The sequence below is a fragment of the Narcine bancroftii genome, chromosome 8 (genome assembly GCF_036971445.1).
Source record: "Narcine bancroftii isolate sNarBan1 chromosome 8, sNarBan1.hap1, whole genome shotgun sequence".
Taxonomy (NCBI): domain Eukaryota; kingdom Metazoa; phylum Chordata; class Chondrichthyes; order Torpediniformes; family Narcinidae; genus Narcine; species Narcine bancroftii.
In genome coordinates, this window is record NC_091476.1 from 74898233 (window position 1) to 74920481 (window position 22249).

The window sequence follows — 22249 nt, forward strand, 5'->3', positions numbered from 1 at the left end:
ACGCTCACCGTGCTGCCAGCCGCACACCAGCCATGGCTCAGTGCCTTCTTGCCTTGGGGGGGGAAGGAAACAACTGGTCTGAGTAGCAGGAGTGCGGATCACAGGCGGACATGACAGCGGGGAGCCACGCCACAAGTCATTCCAGCCAGCGGACTTACCGAGCCACGACAAGAAATTGGTCGATCTGCCGGTCGGTAAGTGGATTGTCTGGGTCCCACACCTTGGTTTCCATCTTCACCTGGTTCCTTCCATCGGACTCGCCTTGAGCACCAATTGGGGAATGGAAGATCACATCACACACTATCTCCACCCAGGACACACAGACCTCCGCTGTGGGTTGCCACTGCCTCAGCGTTACACCAACCCTGTTTTGTCTTTAATCACAGCGGTCTGAGCCCAACATGGTGGTGCCCGTGCTTGGCAGCGGACAAGGAGCTGCAGGATCCGGGGAATCAGTGATGCCAGTGGGAGAAGAATGCCAGTGGGAGAAGAATGACCCAACCCCTCCCCGCTGAGAAAGAAAAGCCTGGGAGATGACCCTAAAAGAAAGGAAAACACAGCAGTGGACCAGCAAGGGGTTCGGTGGCTGTGGGACCCACACAGGCTGCTGGAGATGGTGGGGCCCACCCAGGCTCCTGGGGACGTCGGGGCCCACCCAGGCTGCTGGGGACGGCGGGACCCGCACAGGCTGCTGGGGACAGCGGGACCCGCACAGGCTGCTGGGGATGGCGGGACCCACACAGGCTGCTGGGGATGGCGGGACCCACACAGGCTGCTGGGGACGGCGGGACCTGCACAGGCTGCTGGGGACGGCGGGACCCGCACAGGCTGCTGAGGATGGCTGGGCCCGCACAGGCTCCTGGGGACAGCGGGCCCCACACAAGCTCCTGGGACAGCGGGCCCCGCACAGGCTCCTGGGGTCATCGGGGCCCACCCAGGCTGCTGGGGACGGCGGGACCCACCCAGGCTGCTGGAGACAGCGGGACCCGCACAGGCTGCTGGGGATGGCGGGACCCGCACAGGCTGCTGGTGACAGCGGGACCCGCACAGGCTGCTGGGGACGGCGGGACCCGCACAGACTGCTGGGGACGGCAGGACCCACAGGCTGCTGTGGGACTCGCACAGACTGCTGGGGACGGCGGGACCCACAGGCTGCTTGGGACGGCGGGACACACAGGCTGCTGTGGCACCCACAGGCTGCTGGGGACAGGATCCCAAACAGGCTGCTGGGGACAGGGACCCACACAGGCTGCTGGGGATGGTGGGACCCACACAGGTTGCTGGGGAGTGCTCACAGGAACCAGGTATTGGAAGCAGGATTCGAGCGGGTGCTGAGGGCAAGAAGGTCTTCCAAAGTGGCCTCGGGTTGAGGGTTCCCTGGACATGTTGGAGGTTCAGATCCGGGAGCTCAGCATCCCTGCTAGAACAGAAGAAACTAAGCACCTATGAGGCTGCGGAAGCCCTGGGGGATGAATCCACGGATACTCTGTATCTCTGAAGGGACTCTTTGGCTTCTTCTCCTATCGGGTATGCGGGCAATGCTCACGACCCCTCTCTAGGTCATGTCGTGGCAGACAAAAAAAGGACGAAGTTTGTGGACGACTCTAAAGGATTCTTGATTCCTGCTGCTCTGGGAGACTGGGGCTGAGAGAAGTAGAGGGCTGCATGATAAGGGTTTGTTTTTTTTAAACTGTAAGGGGTGCCAAGGGAGACTACCGGTGACTCTTTGCCCTATGGCAGGTTGAAGGCAATTTGTCTAATATTACATTTTCTGGGTTACTACATGACAATAAAGAGAATGTTAACATGGAGGTGCCTTCACCAAGGTCCACGGGCCTGCATCATTCCCTGTACATTACCTTCCGACAGCTTGTCCGGGATGTCTGCCTGATACTTGGGCCCGACTCTTATATCTCCCTGGTCAGCAATCAGCGTTTTCTGCAAAGGATCGAACACCAGCGAGTAGTAGAAACAGTCCTGTAGGGGTACACAAGGCAGGCGGGTCAACCGCAAGGTAGGCTGAACCCAGGCTGGCTTCCTTCAGGGAAAATCTTGACTGACACATCTAGTGGAATTCTTGGAAGAAGGACATTGTGCATTTGGATTTTCGGAAGGCCTATGACAAAGTGCCACACACGAGGCTACTTCAGATAAGAGCCCATGGTATAAAAGGAGGCGTATGAGTATGGGTAGATCACTGGCTGATGGGCAGGAAGCAGGGAGTCGGAATACAGGACTGGTGGTGTCCACAGGGTTCGGGGTCGGGGCCACTTCTTTATACACTGTGTATTAATGACTTGGATTATGGAATGAATGGCTTTTGGGGCCAAGTTTGTGGACAATACGAAGGTCAGTGGAGGAGCAGGTCATGTTGAGGAAACATGGAGACTGCAGACGGATTTGGACAGATGAGGAGAAGGGGGTGGAAAAGTGGCAAATGAAACGGAGAGTGGACGGTTGTGCACTTTGGAATAAAAAAAACGAGCAGACTGATTTCCAAATGGGTAGAAAATTGAAAATCCCCAGATGCGAAGGGAGTCAGGAGCCCTCGTGAAGGATAGGCAGAGGGAAACGTGCAGGTTGAGTCAGGGGTGAAGAAGGCAAATGCGATGTTGCCATTTGTTACAACTGGAATAGAATCTAAGAGCAGGGATGGGATGTTGAGGCTTTATCAGGCCCTGGTGAAGCCTCACGTGGAGAATTGGGAGCAGTTTTGGGCTCCTCGTTTGAGAAAGGATGGCCTGACGTAGGAGAGGGTTCAGAGGAGGTTCACAAGGATGATTTCAGGAATGAAAGGGTTATCACATGAGGCAAGTCTTGGCCTGGACTTGTTGGAATTGAGCAAAATAAATCAGAGGATCTCCTTGAAACATCTCGAACGTTGAAAGGTATGGACAGAGTAGATGTAGAAAGGTTGTTCCCCACAGTGGGAGAGACCAGGACAAGGGGGCACAACTTCGGGATTGAAGGGCACCCGCTTAGAACAGTGATGCGGAGGGATTTCTTCAGCCAGAGGGGCAGTGAATCTGTGGAATTTATTGCCACAGGCAGTTGTGTAAACCGGGTCATTGGGTGTATTAAGGCAGAGATTGATGGGTTCTTGATTAGCCAGGGCATCAAAGGTTATGGGGAGAAGGCTGGGCAGTGGAGGGTGAGTGGGAGAATGGATTGAATGGTGGGGCAGACTTGATGGGCTAAATGGCCTATTTCTGCTCCTGTGTCTTATGGACTAACCAGAATAGAAAGGCAGGGCAGGCAAAAGGCTGCAGAGATGGGTCACTGGTCACTGCAGAGCAGGCTTTGGAAGAGGTAACTGGGGCTGGAGGGAGACTGGCTCAGCTGGGACATAAAAACAAGCATGAGCAGCCTTCAAACTGGAGCAAATGGCTTTCTGTAGATGGACAATCTTTCATCAGAACCAGAACCTGATGCATGGAGGTTAGCATAACGCGGTTACAGCACCAGTGATCGGGACTAGGGTTCAAATCCAGTGCTGTCTGTAAGGAGTTTGTATGTTCTCCCTGTGTCTGCGTGGGTTTCCCCCGGGACCTCGTTTCCTCCCCTCTTCAAAACGTGCCGAGGGTGTAGGTGGTACGGACTCATGGGTCAGAGATGCCTGTTACTGTGCTGTATGTCTAAAAAATTTAAACTTCGCAGGGACTGCAGAGGATTCTCCACCACTTTTGTGTACGGTATTTTAAAACGGAGGTCCTGCCCCAATTAATAGCCACCGTCGGTCAGGGGTTCGGGGCGAGCCAACTGCCTGCTGCTCTTTCAGGGTTATGTCTGTGTTAAAGAGTGGGTGTTAGAGGGGACATTGACCGTGCTCCGGGAACAGTGGGCTCCGCAAGGGGGGGGGGGGTGGTCTAGTACATCTTGGACAGTGATAACGGGATTTTAATTTGTAAGCATGAGCAGTGTGTGGCAGAGAGGTGGTGGTGATTTCCTGCTTCCTGTAAGTTTCCAGCCACGCTGATGGTGGCTTTAGATGTAGTTCTGTGTACGTTTTGTATCTTTCGCTGTTGTTTCGAAATTATTGAAAACATGAAAGTCTGCAGAAGTGTTTTGGTGATTGTAGTACAAACACACCGAGATGCCGGAGGAAGCCGGTCGGTCTTGCAGTGTCCACAGGATATAAGATATATTGCTGACATTTTGGCTTGAGGCCCTTCTTCAAGGAATAAACAGATCAAGGAAATCTCAGAGTACAGTCAGTGTCGGTCCAGACCAACAAAGGGTGTAAATGGGATATGATGAGGTGAAAATTGTGTGAAAGGAGACAGGGAAAGGGTGAAAGCAGAGCTGGGGGAAGGGGTGGGGGTGGAGGGAGTTAAACAGAAGCTGGAGAAGCCATCTGGTTGGAGGGTGTCCAGGTGGAAGATGAGGTGGAAGATTCCTCCAATTTGCAGGTGGTCTCAGTCTGGCCGTGCTTGAGACCACGGTCAGACATGTCAGCGAGGGAATGGGATGGGGAATTGAAATGGGCGGCCATTGGGACATCCACGCTATGGTGGAGGACAGAGCCGAGGGGCTCAACGAAGCGAGCTGTTTTGTAAAAAAAAAAGCCACTGTTAGTGAGAGAGAACAGGTGGTGATGGGTGAATGAGGCTGGGTGAGTTAGGTCACAAGCAGCTCGAGGTCAGGTTCACATCGGGTTGAAGACAGGAGCATGTTGGAAGAAGCAAGGAGTGGGCAAAGGCCAGGAGTTGAGTTGGTGGACCGGGCTGGAGCGTAGGAAGGGTGGGCAGGTGCAAACTGAGAATCACCTCTCTGTCCAGGTAATCGCTCAGCTTCTCCGTCTCATTCAACAAGGTGACGTTACACTTCCCCCTGAGGAAGAAAACAACACACAGTCAGACAGCTTTCCAGGAAGTGGCTGGTCCCAGGGAAACCTTCTGCCAACCTGGATGCTTGTTTCCAGCAGGGCTGACTCCACAGGATGAACAAGGAAAGGTTCTGGCTGGGAATGGCTGTGCAACACCAGGGCCCACTGACCTACATGGTCCAGATAGTGACCACAGCAGCGGACCAGCAAGGGGCTCAGCCGCTAAGGGGCCCATGCAGGCTGTGGGTGACTTGCGGTCGGGGGGTGGGGGACATCTGCTGCTGGAACCCACCAAATGGGAACCAGGTATTGGAGCCAGGATTCGAGAGGGCGCTGAAGGGCTCCCAGAGGGGGGCTCGGGGCACTAAAGGCTTCCTGATCGCGTTGGAGGCTCAGATTTGGAGCTCGGGCTGCCGACTGATCGGCTGTAGAGGCAGGGGGAGCGCTGGAGGCAAATCCATGGACGCTCAGTGACGCTGGGGAGGGGGGGGGGCAGGGACTCTCATTTGCTTCTTTCTCTCGTACTGTAAGGGGCACTGATGCCAACTCTTTGCCTGGTGGAAGGCACATCATGAATGTTACATTTTTAATTATTTATTACGAGACAATAAAAGGAGCCTTGAACAGCCAAACACTGTGTCCAGTTTTGTTCTGCCTGCAGACTGGATGGTCCCGAAGCTTTTAAAACGGTCCAAGATTCAAATTCCAGATCAACTCATCTGAACTGGGTTCAAGGCAACATTGTGTTAAAGTATCACTGAATATCTGTTGTACGTCAACAGAGGGGAGTGATGGCTGGTGATGCTGTGAGGTAATAGCTCTCTCACGCCAGTGGCCTCCATCGATACACAGAGACAATGCATCTGGTGTGGCGAGAATGCAGGGAGACGACTCTTGGCACATGTCTGCACATGAATTCACGAAGCCGATCTGGTCTTCCCTGGGCAAGGCCTCACTTTGATAGGAATGTGCAGAGGAGATTGCAAAATGTGAATAAGAAGAAATTCACACAAAGGTGAAATGTAGACGTACAGCGCAGTAACGGGCCCTTCCGGCCCACTAGCCTGCACTGCCCAATTGACCTTCAACCCCACTCCGGTTGAAGGGTGGGGTTTTTGAAGGGCGGGAGGAAACCGGAGCCCCCGGGGGAAAGCCCACGCAGACATGGGGAGAGCGGGCAGACTCCTCACAGACGGCGCCAGGTTTGAACCCCAGGTTCACATTGCGCGAACGGCTACTCTAACTGTGCCAAGGGGTAGAAGTAGTCATCCAGAGGGAGTGCAGTCACAAAGGGTCAGGCCAAACGATGGGAAGGAAGATAGTTTCAGTGAATCAAGCTGGGTGGGTGGGGCAGGGGCGATCACTGAGTTCTTGCGACAGGCTACAAACGACTGCAGTAAAACACGAGAGTCTGCAGATACCGTGGGTGACAGTGTCCTTTTATAGCAAAGATAAAGATGCATCACCTTCAGGCCCGAAATGTTGTTGATGCACCTTTATTAAGGACACCATTTGACCTGCTGAGTTTCTCCAGCATGGTGTTTTTACAATTGATTGTGTTCCTTCCTGTCAAAGGCAAATCAGTTCCTGCGTGCAGCAGGCATGACCTCAGAAAGGCGGGATGGGGGAAGCAAGTGGGGGTCCGGAGATCCAGTACGATGGCCTCTGGGGACCAGAGAGGAGTTGATGGCGGCATGGTTGGCCTGTGGGCCAGTGCTGGGTTCAAATCCGTCAGCGAAAGGGAGAATGGTACATTCTCCCCAGGGGGGGGGGGGGGGGGGTTTCCTCCGGGTGCCCTGGTTTCTACCCGCTTTATGGGGGTTTGCAGGTTAACTGGTCACGTGGGTGCATTTGGGCGTTACGGGCTCTTGGGGTAGCAGGGCCTGCTTTCCTGTTGTACCTCTAAAGTTAAAATTAAATCTCCTAACCTTGACTAAGATAGATTTGCTCAGCCTTCCGCAGGAGGTAGGATTGGCTTTGGTAACATGAAATGATCAGTGGCCATTGGTTTTAAGTGTCTTTACCTGAAGCACAAGTTACCAAATAGGGATGGGAACCCCAGTGATGGGACGAGGCTTGCAGCTCTCACCTCCACTTGTAACCTTGGTACCAGGAGCCAATAAATCACAGTGCAAACAGGTGCTGGAGAAATTCAGCAAGTCACGCAGCGTCCACAGGAAATAAAGGGTCTCCAATGCTTTGGGCCTGGGCCCTTTGTCGAGGTCTGTGCAAAAAGCAGGCGGGCGCCTGAATAACAAGGTGGGAGGGGGAGAGGGGCAGGGGGAGGTGCACAGGCCAACAGGCAATAGGTCATAGGTGGCGGGGGTGGGGGGGGGGGAAGAGAGAGATAAAAGAGCTGATGGACGCAGCTCTCTGAATGGGGAGGGAAGGGGGTGAGAGAGGGACAGAGAGAGAGGGAGAAGAGGAGGGGAAATAAAGAGAGGGGGAGAGAGAGATAGAGAGGGGGTGAGTGGGGAGAGAAAGAAGGCAAAGAGAGGGGAAGATAAAAAGAGGGGGAGGGGAGAGGGAAAGAGAGAAAGGGAGGGGAGTAGGAGAGAGCAGGGAGAGGAATAGAGGGGGCAGATAAAGAGGGGAGATAGAGGGAGGGGAGAGAGAAAGAAGGGGAGTAGTAGGAGTGCAAGCAGGGAGGGGGAAGAGAGAGAAGAGGGAGGGAGGGAAAGGGGGAGACAGACAGATAGACTCGGGGAGGGGTTAATGAAACTGGAGATTGACGTTAATGCCGTCTAGCTGGAGATTGCGCAGTCAGAAAACGAAGACCAGTCGCTGTAAAACGGCTGACAACACCACCACAGGCCTGCTCTATGTTGTCGACAGCTGGAGAAGGTTCCCCAGTTACCTGATGTGCGTGGCTGGGAGGGACTCGAACTGGCGAGACAGGAAGAGCTCTCGGTGTTTGAGTTGATGCCGTTCCTGCTCCACCAACAGGGGCTGCTTCGAGTCTTCTTCAAACTCTCCTGCGGACAGATACCAGAGTTAGACCATGGCATGGACAGTGCAGCCCCTCTCGCCCCATCCCAGGGCTTTCACTCCACCCACCCATCCCTCTCACTCCACCCACCCATTCCTCTCTCCCCTTTCAGCTTCCCCTCTCGTGCACCTCTGGCATTCACCCCAACTGCTCCCTCAGTGGAAGGGAGCGCCACACCCGCAAATAGCGTGGATCTCCCAGTGGCAACCCATTTCTACTCCCCTGTTCCATTCCCCTGCTGACACAACTGTCTCATGAGCGGCCAGACGGAGACCATCTGCAAATTGGAGGAACAACACCTCATCTTCCGTCTGGACACCCTCCAATCGGATGGCATTAACACTGACCTCTCTGGTTTCCGTTATATGCCCCCCTTCTTCTTCCCCCAGCTCTCTCTCTCACTCTCTCTTCCCTTTTCCCTCTGTCTCCTTTCACAGAGCCTAAATCAATTCTCACCTCTCCTCTCATTTTATCCAATTAACCCTTTTTGTCAGCCTGGACCCCTTCCCCCGGTCTTTATTCTGATGCCTTCCTGATCTTTGCTCAAACCTTGATGAAGGCCTCAATCCTGAAACAGCGGTGATCTATCTTTACCTCCTACGGAATGCGAGACCGGCATTTACTGTGCATTTTTTCTGCAACACAGCGTCTGTGTACTTCACCCCAAAAACTTCTTCTCCATCAGTCAGAATCCCCTCTCCCACCCCCAACCCCCAGAAGCTGCTAATTAGCATGAGCTAGTAGGCGCTGGGGGACAAAGCTCCTGAACTGCCAAGTAACATGACCCTGCCTCCCCTGTACCATTAGATTCCTACACAACAAACTCAGTCAATCAGTGACTCAACTAAGGACTCTCACTTTGCTCGTGATTCATTACTGAATGTTTATACTTGTATATTTGCACAGTTTGTTTACAGTTCTTTCTTTTGTACGGTTTACAGTTTCGGAATTCGGCCTGGCCCACAGGAAAAAGGATCTCCGGGTTGTATGTGAAGCCACATGTGTACTCTGCCAATAAAATTGAACTTTGAAAGGCCCACTGCTGAGTCCCCGGTCGCTCTACCCCGGATAACTTCTTAATTTAAAATTGGGTCACACTCTGGGACCTCCATCTCAGGAGGCACATTTCTCCAGCCTCCACAGTTTTCCCTGACAGTTTTGGCAATACAAGACGAAACTGGAGTCAGCTCTCCCACACTCCAAAATCCACAGGCTGATTTACATTGTGTTGATATCAATTTTCAATGTTAAATCAGAAATCTACTCAAAAATAGCACGGCAGGAATCTTGGCACAAATGTGAATCCTAGACATAAATGAGAGATTGAGAGAGTCTTGTAGTCCTACAAACCACCAGATAACTATTTTAAAAATTTTAAATTTAGACCCACAGCACAGTAATAGGCCCTTCGGCCCACAAGCCCATGCTGCCCAAATACACCCAATTAAGAAACTTTGTGCTGAGAGGGTTCAGAGGAGGTTCACAAGGATGATTCTAGGAGCGAAAGGGTTATCGTATGAGAAGCGTTTGACAGATCTTGGCCTGTATTTGTTGGAATTTAGGAGAATGAGGGAGGGGTCTCATTGAGGTCAGTACAGTTAGCCCAACACTGTGGCAGCACCAGTGATCAGAGTTTGAATCCCGCGCTGTCTATAAGGATATATATATCTATAAGTATGTTCTCCCTGCATCCATGGGTTTTTCTCGGGGGCTCTGATTTCCTCCCACCGTTCAAAACGTACGGGGGTGGTAGGACAATTGGGTGTAATTGGGCAGCATGGGTTTGTGGGCCGGAAGGGCCTGTTACCGCGCTGTATGACAAAATAAAAAAAAAGAAACATTTCGGATGTTGAAAGGCGCAGACAGGGTCGATGTAGAAAGGTTGTTTCCCACGGTGGGAGAGTCAGGGACAAGAGGGGCAGAACTTCAGGATGGAAGGGCGTCCACTTAGAACAGAGATGCTGAGGAATTTTTTCAGCCGGAGGTCGGTGAATCTGATAAATTTGTTGCCACGGGCAGTTGTGAAGGCCGGGTCATTGGGTGCGTTTAAGGCAGAGATTGACAGGTTCTTGATTAGCCAGGTTATGGGGAGAGGGCCGGGCAGTGGGAAAAATGGATCAGCTCATGATTAAATTGTGGGGCAGACTCGATGGGCTGAATGGTCCATTTCTGATCCTGGGTGTTATCCTACAACCCCTGGTACATTTTGAATGGTGGGAGGAAACCCAGGCAGTCAAAGGGAGAGCGTACAAACTTCTTACAGACACCGTGGGATTCGAAACCGGGTCAGCGGTGGTGTAACAGCGCGATGCTAACCATGCCACCCAAATAAGCTGACATTTTGGAGGTCATATTGACGAACGGAGAAGGGCCCAATTCCGTTTGCTGTTCAGCAGTTACTGGGCCAGGCAATGACTCCGGGTGCTGTAGAGTTTGGGCTACTCCAGAGGAGCAGAAAGACAGAGGCTGACCAGAATCGAGTCAGAGGGTAAACCCAAGACCTCGCCCACAGCTAATCTCGGAGAGTTAATCTGCAGTCACTATTTATCATTTACGGCATAAGGGAGTCTGGTTTGCATCCACAATCACACTCAGCACAGAGATTGCTAAGTGAAACATAAAAGCCTGCCATCATGGGTGATCGTAGTAAAAATACAAACTAGCTGGAGGAGCTCCACTGGTCTCGCAGAGTCCATAGGTGGCAAAAATATATTACCGACGTTTTGGGTTGAACCCTTCTTTAAGTGACCACAGCAGTGGACCAGCGAGAAGCCCAACAGCTGGGGGGCTCTCACAGGCTGCAGGCAACTTGTGGCTGGGGGACCTGCGGGAGACTGTCTCATGGGAACTGGGTATTGGAGAGGGTAGGGCTTGCTGGGGGGGGGGGGGGGCGCTTCCTGATCATGTCAGAGGTTCGGATCTGGAGCCCAGGTGGTTTGAACAGGAGTCCGTGCGGCTGGGGGCGAATCCACGGACAGTAGGTGTCTGTGAAGGGATTCTTGTGACTGTAAGGCTCACGGTGACTCTTTGTCTGCCTTACGGCAGGGAAACGTTAAAGTATATCACATATATAATATGTTATCACATGACAATAAAAGGAATTTTGAATCTTGAGCTTGAACCTTCCAAGTTGGCCACAGGTGGCATGGTTTGCGCAATGCTGTTACAGCACTAGCGACCGGGGTTCGAATCCCTCGGTGTCTGTACAGAGTTTGAATGTTCTCCCCATGTCTATGTTTCACCGGGGGTCTCCCACCATTCGAAACATACCAGAGGTTGTTGGTTATTGGGCAGAATGGACTCGCGCACCGGAAGGGCCCGTAACCACGCTGCATGTCTATGATTTTTAAATTCATAAAACTTGAAGACGGTGGTCCAGGCCCAAAACGTTGGTAACAGATTTTTATGTCCTACGGCCCCCTGTGAGACAGGCTGAGTTCCTCCAGCATCTCTGTGTTACAGAGGATGTAGGAAAGATGAAGGAGCCAGGGAAACCTGGGCTCCCTGATTCCAGAAGGGAGCTGCAGCCTGTGCAAGGAAGAGGAATACCATGTGGGGTGCATGCGCCCTCTCTGCGCCTCGCTCAGTGCCAGAGCAAGCAAGGGCAGTCGGGCTGGTTTTCTTTGTAAAATGAGGTCCAGCAGGCCCTTCCGGCCAACAAACCTGTGCCGTCCAAGCACACCATGTAACCTACAAATCCCACCCTCCAAAACTACCGTCAGGATAGGAGCCTGAACTCACACTCAACGGGACAAAAAACAGCTTCTCTGCTGCCATCAGATTTCTGAACCACAGACACAACCTCACTTTTTCCAAAACAAATCTTGTATTTCCGCATTTGTAATTTTACAGTAAGTTCCACACTCTGCTCCTACAGTTAAACAATCAAATTTAATGGCAAGTTGATGACTGTAAACCTGAAACCCTCACCAGTCACCAGGAGAACAAACTCCCAGACAGCAGTGATTTTACTGTTCCAGAAGGAATTTGACAAGAACTGCTCCAAAGGGAAACAATTTCTTTGAGCAGTCAGCAGTAAGGGGATGTTACAAGTGATTCGAGGGACCCAAGGCTTCGGGGGAGGGTGGGGAGAGTGACAGCAAGTCAGGGCTTACAGCTCCTTGACTGGCATGTTGCTGCATCTGCATACGTCAGATGGGGTGGGGGGCTAGGGTGGTGCTGCCAGCCCGTCACTTACGTCGGGTGGGGGGTGGTCAAGGAATCAGTTGCGTCAGAGCTGGCCAAAAGCAATCAGCACCTGTGAATGAAGGATCGACAGGCGCCGACCAACGTGAATGGTGCAGTTGTTTTAAGAGGTTGACGTGCATGCACGTGTGTTCACCCGCACCCACACGTCTGACAGCGATGACGTGCCAGAGATTGGTGGGGGGGGGGGGGGGGGTGGGGGGAATTAACAGCAAATCCTTACACAGGAGCAACAAAGGCCCCTGCTGACCTTGAGGAGGAAACCCTGTGTCAATCTGGGCGGAACTTCTGCTCGAAGTGTGTCTTTAACCCCTTGTGTGCCTCAGCCCGGAAGACTGGGTACGCAATGTCACCAGGCACAGCCCCTGCGGACGAGGCCAGGAAACCCCGGTGATCTGAGCCCCAATCCCAGCTGCCACGCTTGTAAAAACTGCATCCACTTAAAGCATTAACGCAGGGACAAACACAGAGAGCTGCACCTCATGTCTCACGCACATGCACACACGCTTCCACTCGCATGGATGGGAACACACATGCATGGTCACAAATGCACTGCACACCAACTCCATCCAAACGTTTCATATGTACCACCACCTCTAGCTGCTGTGACAGGTTCTCCAAACAAACTAGTGGCCATGCAGTAACCTTTAAACCCACTGTGTTATTGTGCTTATGCAGTCAAGGAAGGAGCAGAGATGCTCAGGACTCCATCAACTCACAAAAGAACATTTGGGCAAGCAGAAATGGCTTTTTGAAACCACACACAAATTTAAGATCTGGTGCAAGTCAAGGTGGCTATGGGCAACAGAACAGGAAAAGAGCAGACCCTAGGGAACTGCTTGCGGATGTAACCAGATCAGGATTGTCCTAACCACACCCCCACTCACTTCCTTTTACCAACGGAGATCTCAATGTTTGCAACCCACTCGCCTGTCCCAAGTGGAGCGGAGAGGGAGGAAGAGAGGGAGTGGTTTTGCCTTAAGTGTCAAGCTGTGCCCCCCACCCCAGACGTTCCCTGAATGGTTCAGGAAGGGAGAGGGTGGGGGGAGGGTGGGGGGAGGGAGGAGAAGGGAAGGTCCCTCGGGGAGGCAGTGGTAAGCGAAGGGCCTCACCCTGCATAGGGGGCGGTGGGGTGTAAAGAGGCCAAGACTGGATGACACGGGGAAGAGTGTGGGCCAATCACACCTACCCTTTCTTGTGGGCACAAAGCTACGGCCAATCCACGACTGATGGCCCACCACCACATTGCTGGACTTCAGTTGCCTCTGTGGGGTCTTCCCACCCAGACAATAGCCCAACTCCTCCTCTGGGACTGCAGTCGCAGGCACTCCACAACTCACGTTTGTGCTTATAAATTTAAATGTAGACATACATCACGGTAACAGGCCCTTCCGGCCCACGAGCCCGTGCCGCCCAATTCACCTCCAACCCTGGAGACCCTTTTGGCCCACGAGCCCGTGCCACCCAATTCACCTAAAACCCTGGAGACCCTTCCGGCCCACGAACTCGTGCCGTCCAATTTACCTACAATCCTGGAGGTTTTTTTTTGAACGGAGGGAGGAAACCCACGCAGACAAGGGGGAGAACATCCAACCTCCTCACAGATTCGAACCCGGATCGCCAGTGCCGTAACAGCATCACACTAATCGTGCCACATTAACCATTCTTTGAGGGAGACACAAAGTTCCTTAGCGTGCATTTAAAGAACGACCTCTCCAGACCCAGAACCCCCTCCTCATTAGACAGGGAGGTGCACCAGCACCTACATTTCCTAAGGAGGTTAAGGAGGCCAAAGCAACTGACCCCCATCCTGACAACGTTCTACAGGAGCACAAATTAGAGCGTCCTGTCTAGCTGCGTCAGTGTGGGACGGTAGCTGCAAACATCAATACAGGATCATCAAAATGGCTGAGAAGATCACAGGGTCTCCCTTTCCTTGACTGAGGACATTTACTGGAAGCAATGCCTAAATAGGGCTGGAAAGAATTATTGAGGACGCTTTCCATGTATCTTTGTAAAAGCACGAGGCTGGAGAAACTCAGCAGGTCAGACAGAGGGCTTTATATCGCAAAGATAAAGATACATAACTAATGTTTTGGGTTTGAGCCTTTCATCAAGCAAAATGGAGGCAAATGCCTGAACAGAATGATGGGAGGGGAAAAGGGAGGAGCATGGTCCCACAGGCAAGAGGTAAGGGAGGGAGGGCACACCAGCAACCGGGGGGTGGGGGGGGGGGGGGAGAGGGGCGACGGCTCTGTGAATCCACCCCACCATTTTGATCGGGTGCCTGCCTACATTTTGCTCAATGGAGGGCTCAAGCCTGAAATGCTGGTTCTTTGCTGTATAAAGGACCCTGTTGGACCTGCTGAGTTCCTCCAGCATCGTGCTTTTACTTCAACTACGGGGTCTGCCGACCATCAAGCTTTATACAGGATCTTTGACCCACTGCCGCCAGGAAGGAGGAAACCGGGCAGCAAAATCAGGACGGTAAGGCTGAGGAATAGCTTCTTCCCGCAGGCTGTGAGACTGATGAACAGTGTCCCGTAACCAAGTAAATCATCCCAAAATATTATTATACATAAATCTATCATTTTAAATAAAAATATATGTGATTATTATGTGCTCTGTTAGGTGTGTGCACTGTGATGCAGAGAAATGATGTATATGTACAGTCAAAGGATAATACACTCGAGCCTGATGTGGTTTCACCAACAGCGACCACCATGCAGGAGGCAGCAGAGATGAAGGGAAAGTGGGAGCGATGTACATGTCTGGAGGTTACACTGGAGCAACGAAGCAGCTGATTTAACTCCTCCCTGCTCTGGGTGGTTCAGGATCCATCAGGAGGTCCTCATTCATCAAATCCACCTGGATATGAAGTATCAAACTGCAAAAGCCCCCCTCCCAAGCCAAGCACCTGCCTGCTTCGAGGCCACCCACGCCTCGTGCAGCAGCGGAGGTGGCCATGTGGGCAGCCTGCTCTCCCCTTCGTCGGCTGCCGAGGAGACGATCCAGCGGGGTTAATTTTTCCACCAGGAGTGACTGGGAGTGAACCACAGGAAAGGCTATGGAGAGGATCCACAGCCAGACCGCCTTTGAACAGCACAGCCCCCACCACCCCCCCCCCCAGCAATTAAATATTCCAACATGCCTGAGGCACCAGCTGGTTCTCCAGGGAGACTGGGCCACTGCCTGTGTAGGGCTGTGGAAGCAATTGCTCGCCACCAACATGTTCTCACTACGCTGGAGACTGTGAATGCAGTGTCGAGTAAACCTGCCTCATGGCAGATGGTAAACATGTCCCTGCGGTAGACCCTGGAAAACATGCCCCTGTGGTGGAGCCTGGTAAACACGTCCCTGCAATGGACCCCGGAAAACAGGTCCCTACAGTGGACGCCGGTAATCCCAACCCCACGGAGATTGCCAGTAATCCCTTCTCCATGCCAGTCCCATGCAAACCCTTCTCCATGGGAGTCCCTGGTAAACTTAACCCATTCCGGTCCCCAGTAAACCAGCCTCATGACATTCCCCAGTAAACCCACCTCGTAGCGGTCCCCTGTAAACCAGTCCCACATCGATTCCTGTAACCCCCCCACCCATCCAAAAGGCGGTCCCTGGGAAACCTGTCCTGAGACATTCCCCATTAAATCCGTCCCATGCCAGTCCCTGGTAAACCTATCCTGCACTGGTCCCAAATAAACCCTTCTCCACAGCAGTCCTTGGTTAAACTGTCTGCACTGGTCCCAGTAATCCCATCCCACAGCAGTCCCTGGAACTCTGGGTGACGAACCAGAGCCCATCACTACATGTGGCACCTTAGTTCTGAAGGACACTCTGATTCTCGATGAAGCACACCAATGCCCCAACTATCTTCGAAGATTCAGGAAGCTTATCTCGGCCACCGTACCACTCAACAGCAATTCTAGGGGCACCACCCACCACAAGCTGCAGAAGGTGTGAGTGCAGTTCAGAACATCACGCAAACTTCCATCCCCTCCACGAACTCCATCTCTACCTCCCGCTGCCTGGGAAAGACCAGGGCAAATTCAGCACATCCCCCACCCCCCCACCCCCCCACCCCGTCCCTCAACATCCTCTACATCGAACACAGACCTCCTGTGTACATTTGCCCCACACATCTGTCTAAACATTTCTCTGTAATCATTCGTGTGGGAAACCTGAAAGCAGAGACAATGTTCATCACCAATGGGCTGTGAATTGTCCGGGGCAGAACCGGTGGTGTTGACTCTCCAGTCTGGCAGTGGAGGACAGGTGGTTCCTCATAAAAACAGGGGTTAAGACATCTTGCAACCAGGAGCTCAATGTGGGCCTTGCCAACAGAGAGACGCTGGGCGAAGCGGTTGTTGAGTTTCCGTGGAGGGGAAGGCCCAACGAGAGCACCAAATGTAGTAGGCAAAGTTGGTGGGGGTACACAAGAGCCCCTGCCTCACCTGGAGGTATCAGCAGCTCGGATGGGTGGGCAGCTGGGATGAGGGGCCTTGGTCGAGGTGTCAGGAGCTCCAGTTGATGGGCAGCTGGGGCGAGAGTTCATGGTTGGGGTGACGGGAGCTCGGATGGTCGGGCGGACAGAGCCTTGGAGAGAGTCTGTGGTCAGGATGTAGGGAGCTGCGATTGGTGGGCAACTGAGTGAGGATCCATGGTCGGGGGACAGGAGCTCCAGTTGGCGAACGGCCGGGTTGGGGGTCTTTGGTCCGGTTAATGGGAGCTCCAGTTGGCAGGCGGCCCGGTTGGGGGCTCACGGTAGGGCTGTCGGGAGCTCTGGTAGCAGCTGGGGTGAGAGTTCACTGTCGGGGCGTTGGGAGCCCGGATGAGTGGGTGGTCAGGGTAAGAGTTCACTGTCGGGGCATTGGGAGCCTGGATGAACAGTGGCCGGGTTGACGGTCCGTGGTCAGGAGCTCAGGTTGCCAGCCAGCTGAGACAAGTGTTCATGATCGGAGCATTGGGAGTCCAGTGGGGTGGGCAACTGAGGCCAAAAATAAGGGTTTGACTTTTACAAGGGATTGACAATTACACAAGTTAATACAGTATGTCATTATGGAGCTGGTGACAACTGGGGAAGCCCAACATTAAGGGTGGACCCTCCAGATTGGAGATCCACAAAACATACCATCATATTTTAAAATGCCAGACGTACACATTTTAATAGAAATCAAATAACTTTATCAACAAGTACTGAGATACTTTTCTCAGAGGCTGACAGCTCTGCATAAATGCGGAGAGACCAACGTGAGCAAGCCTCAGCTTGTGTCGCATCATCTCACCACACAATTACAACACACCGATAAAGCAGAACTTGGGGGTTCACGCACTGGCATGGATGGGGAAGGGGTGAGCAGCTCGAAGGAAACCGGCCTCCGCCAGGCTGGCTGGCAGTGGGCAGCACAGGGAGCCGAGTTTCAGCCAAGCAATTTTCGATCAACATCAGACACTCGGCTAAACGTCGTACTCCCCAATATGCCACTGATGCAAAGCGGGATACACCTGTGAGAAGGGAGGAGATGATCATTGCAAGCAGGTTTTATCCACAGAGGTCAGGTGAGAGAACCGGGGGGGGGGGGGGGGGTGCGTGGGTTAAGGGCGAAAGGCTTCAACTGAATCTTGGGGGATGGTGGTGCCTGTGCTCGGGAGTGACCACAAGGGGGGGGGTTGCAGACTCTGGGGGAGCAGTGGACTGGCGCAGGGTACCCAAATTGGGGAGAACACCCCCCCCACCCCATTGAGAAGGAAAGTTAGAGGAGACAACCCTATTGGATGGTGAACATGGTGATGACCACGGCAGCAGGCCAGCGAGAGGCTCAGGGGCCCACACAGCCTGCAGGCGATGCAGTCGGGAGAGCCACACAGGTTGTGGGCTGCTGCAGACTGGTTTTCGGGAACTGTGGATCAGAGCTGGGATTCAAGAGGGTGGTGAGGGCAAGAAAGGGCCTCATGTGCTGGAGGCTTCCTGATGGTGTTGGAGGTTTGGACCTGGAGCTCGGGCAGCCGAAGGATCGAGTAAGGGTCCAAGCAGCTGCAGAGGCTGTGGGTGAATCCATGGACATTCAGTGACTCCAGCGGGGGTGTGGGGGGGGAACACATGACATTCTCTTTTGCTTCTCTTTCTCTCATACTGTAAGGGGCGCCGGGCAACTGTCTGTCTGCCTTATGCAGGCAGAAAACAATTCCGTGTAATATTACATGGTCTGTCCTATTACATGACAATAAAGGGATCTTGGAATCTCGGATCTGCACGCAGTGCTCCAGAGGTGCGGCCTCACCAGCACCCTGTGCTGTTGCAGCAGAAACTTCCTGTTCTTAAAAGCAATCCCTCTCTCTTACAATGAAGGCCGACACCCCATTGGCCTCCTTGACTATCTGCTGCACCTGCAATCTCCCACAACATGCATAATGGTCTGATCCACTGTTTGGTTTTCCAAAGTGGATGAATGCTCTCCATCTGCCAGATCTGTTCCCACTCACTTAATCTGTCCATCTCTCTGCAAATGGTGCACTCGACAGTTTGGTTTCCCTCAGTTCCCCCTTCGTCATTTATATACATTGTGAACAGTGTTGGCCGAGCACTGACTCCTGAGGCACTCCACCAACCAACAAAATACTGTATAGTTCAGCATATAAGTCAACCCCCACTTCTTCAGCCACATGCTGCATCTGGTGTACGTCGACTCCAATTTTCTGGCTGCCTGAATTCAGTGCCCTGTTGACGGCACTCACGATGCCTGAGATGGGCCATTGACTGGCGTATACATCGGCCCCCAGAGATCAAGCTGATCAATCTGCTGGGCTTTGGCTGGAGGTAATTGCTATAATGAAGGGTCCATCGACACAACGCAGGACATGACGAAAATCATGAAGCGAGCTTTAAGTTGAAAGTGATAGAATTGGCCAAGAAAATCAACAACTGCACTGCTGCAAGATAATTGGATGTGCACAAGAAGTTAGCTAGAGATTGGAGGAAGAATGAAACATCCCAAAAAGGCAATGTTTTTTTGAGAAAAGGAATCACTCGTTGGCCAGGGTTGGAAAATCACGTTGCAGAATGGGTTCGTGAACAGAGGCAAGATTACTACATAGTCACCCGAAATAAAATAAGAACGTTCGCACTGCAGGGGGCCAAGTCGCACCTAGACCTCAGTGATGATTTTGAGGCTAAAGTCAGCTGGGGCGATTGTTTCATGAACAGGAAAAATCTAGTATTACGGCAAAAAACAAAAACTGATCAGAAGCTACCAAAAGATCTTGATCATGAAGTTGCAAGTTTTCACCAGTTTCTTATAAGGAACCGGCAGAAACACCAGTTGGCATTGGCAAATATTGGCAACATGGACGAAATCCCCGTGTATTTCAACATGACAGGCAATAGGACAGTGGAACGGAAAGGTGTTAAAACTGTGCAAACCAGAAGGACAGGCCACGAAAGGAGCAAGTTTACCCTGGTGTTATCGTGCATGGCTGGCAGGACAAAGTTAAGACCCATGGTAACCTTCAAACGCAAAATCAAACCGAAAATGAAATTCCCTGCAGGTATTTTTGTACATTTTTATGAAAATGGTGTAAAACTATGGGTGGAACAGGTGGTTTACACAAAGAACGGAGTTTGCTGGTCCAGGATAAGTTTCGTAGCCATTTAACTGAGAAGACATTCAAAGACCACGTGCGCGAGGAATGGAACACATGGATGTCGAGTGCAGAAAAGTCGTGGAAATGCGTGCTGCATCACAATGTCCTGTGTGACTTCGTGCTCAAGGCAGGGGACAAAGTTAAAGCAGGGACAGTGATAAAATTGTTTAAAAAGTGTGGTATCTCTTGTGCAATTGAGGCACAGAAGATGATTCATTGTGGGACACTGACAACGAAGCTGAAACCGCCTCGTCAGATACAGACTGGGACCCACATGATGACTGTTTAAACAGTGAGGGTATGAACATGACTGCCGACATCTTTGCTTCAGTCAATGATAGCGAGAGTGATTTTGAAGGGTTCTAAATGTGTTGTGGTTTTCAATTAAAATCTGTCAGGTTGTTTTTGGTTTTCCAAGGGGTTGACTTGCACGCCAGATCAGCAGGGATTGGATTTTGAGCTGAATTTAAGGTCTCAAAACTATATCCAGCGCAATAGGTCGACCCCTGTTTTCTGAGAGATTGTTTTTAGGTTTTGTGACTTGACTTATATACGATGAAATATACTCTATAACAACCCAAAGCAGTACAGGCCCTTCGGCCCACGATGTTGTGCTGACCGAAGAAACTCAAAAAACTAACCCTTCCCATCACACCCTCTACTTTTCTTCCATCCATGGGCCCATCTGAGAGTCTCTTAAATGCCCCCGATGTTCCAGCCTCCACCACCTCCCCCCTGGCAAGGCATTCCAGGCCCCCACAACACTCTGTAAAAAGAAAACTCACCCCTGACATCTCCCCTAAACTTCACTTTGCACAGACGTCCTCTGGTGTTTGCCGATCCCGCCCTGGGAAACAGGTGCTGGCCATCCACCCTGCCTACGCCTCTCAGTATCTTGTCGACCTCAATCAAGTCTCCCCTCGTCCTTCTTCACTCCAGAGAGAAAAGACCCAGCTCTGCTAACCTTGCCTCATGAGACTTGTTTCCCAATCCAGGCAACATCCTGGTAAATTCCCTCTGCCCCCTCTCCACAGCTTCCCCACCCTCCTGTAATGAGGTGACCAGAACTGAACACAATACTCAAAAGTTAAAGGAACAGAAGTTGGCCATTCAGCCCATTGTGTTTTCCCCACAAATCCACCCTGACCTAAACCGTTCTCACATCTAGTTCCATATTCTGCCTTTTCCCCATATCCCTTGATCCCCTGACTAATTAGATACCGATCAATCTGCCCCTGTGATCAGGCCTCCACAGCTGGACGTGGCAACGAATTCCACAAATCCACAACCCTCCGGCTAAAGAAATTTCTGCTCGTCTCTGTTTTAAATGGGTACCTTCTCATTCTAAGACCGTGCCCTCTTGTCCTGGATTCACCCACCAAGGGAAACATCTTATTCACATCGACTCTGTCCAATCCTTTCAGCATTCGAAATGTTTCTAAGATCCCCTCTCTTTCTCCTATACTCCAGTGAATACAGTCCCAGAGCTGATAAACGTTCATACATTCATCCCAACTCGCTGCCTTCTATTGGTTCACTAATTCACTATCCAAGACAGTACATTATCCATAACTCTGTTCCCTTACTTCAGGCACAATTCTTTTCTGCAGTAGCTTATCGAATGCTTTCTGCAAATCTAAGTTTTCCACGTTCACCTGCCCACTAACCACTGCACTCCTTATATCCTCTAAAGCAAGTTCGTTGTTAGCCTCATCACCAACAGCGATGAGTCACTCTACAGAGATGAGGTGGAGAATCTCGTGAGATGGTGTGAGAGGAACAACCTGAGACTCAATGTGGACAAGACGAAGGAGATGAACGGGGACCTTAGGAGGACCAGGGACGACCACCCTCCACAACTCAGTGGAGACACCAAGTTCCTTGGAGTTCACTTCACTAGTGACCTATCATGGACCCGCAACATCTCCTCACTTGTCAGGAAGGCGCAACAGGGACTGCACTTCCTGAGAAGACCAAGTCGGGTGAGGCTACTGGCCACCATCACATCAACCTTCTACAGGAATTCTATCCATAGCGTCCTGGCCGGCTGCATCACAGTGCGGTGGATGGTTGCTGCAGAGAAATGGATCGGAGGTCAATCCACAGGACCAAAAGAGCGGCAGAGAGGATCACTAGGGTATCCCTCACCCCGTCGATAACATCTACAGGGATTGTTGTCTGAAGAGGGTGCGGAAAACCATTGAGGACCCCTTCCCCCCTGCACACAGCATCTTTCAGCTGCTCCCATCAGGGAAGAGATACAGGAAGATGACAGCCAGCACCACCAGGCTGAGGAACAGATTCTTCCCACAGGCAGTGAGAATGCTGAATGACCAAAGGAACTGCTCACACTCACCCTCCGAGACCCTCATATTCATGAAACAATAATTATTTCTTTGTGTTTGTGAATACTTGTCCTGTATATTCATTGTGCGTCTGCGTGTTTTGCACTGAGGACCAGAGAATGCTGTTTTGTCAGGTTGTATTTGTACAATTGGATGACAATAAACTGCCTTGATCTAAACATGACCTGTCCTCCCTCCTCCAAGCTGTGCCTGCCTGATGGGTCAACCAGACAAAGACACGCTCAG

The 22249-nt window shown here is 52.0% G+C and overlaps 1 protein-coding gene across 3 annotated transcripts in view; it reads right to left on the reverse strand.

Moving 5' to 3' along the window:
- The window catches only part of mta2 (metastasis associated 1 family, member 2), a 78507-nt gene that overhangs the window by 27658 nt on the left and 28600 nt on the right, over positions 1-22249 (reverse strand). For all 3 annotated transcript variants that reach the window (XM_069894189.1, XM_069894190.1, XM_069894188.1), the window contains exons 4-7: positions 7683-7800; positions 4767-4830; positions 1860-1977; positions 159-261 (exon numbers count right to left, since the gene is read on the reverse strand). In XM_069894189.1, coding sequence (XP_069750290.1) covers positions 159-261; positions 1860-1977; positions 4767-4830; positions 7683-7800 — 403 coding nt within the window. The remainder of the gene's footprint in view (positions 1-158; positions 262-1859; positions 1978-4766; positions 4831-7682; positions 7801-22249) is intronic.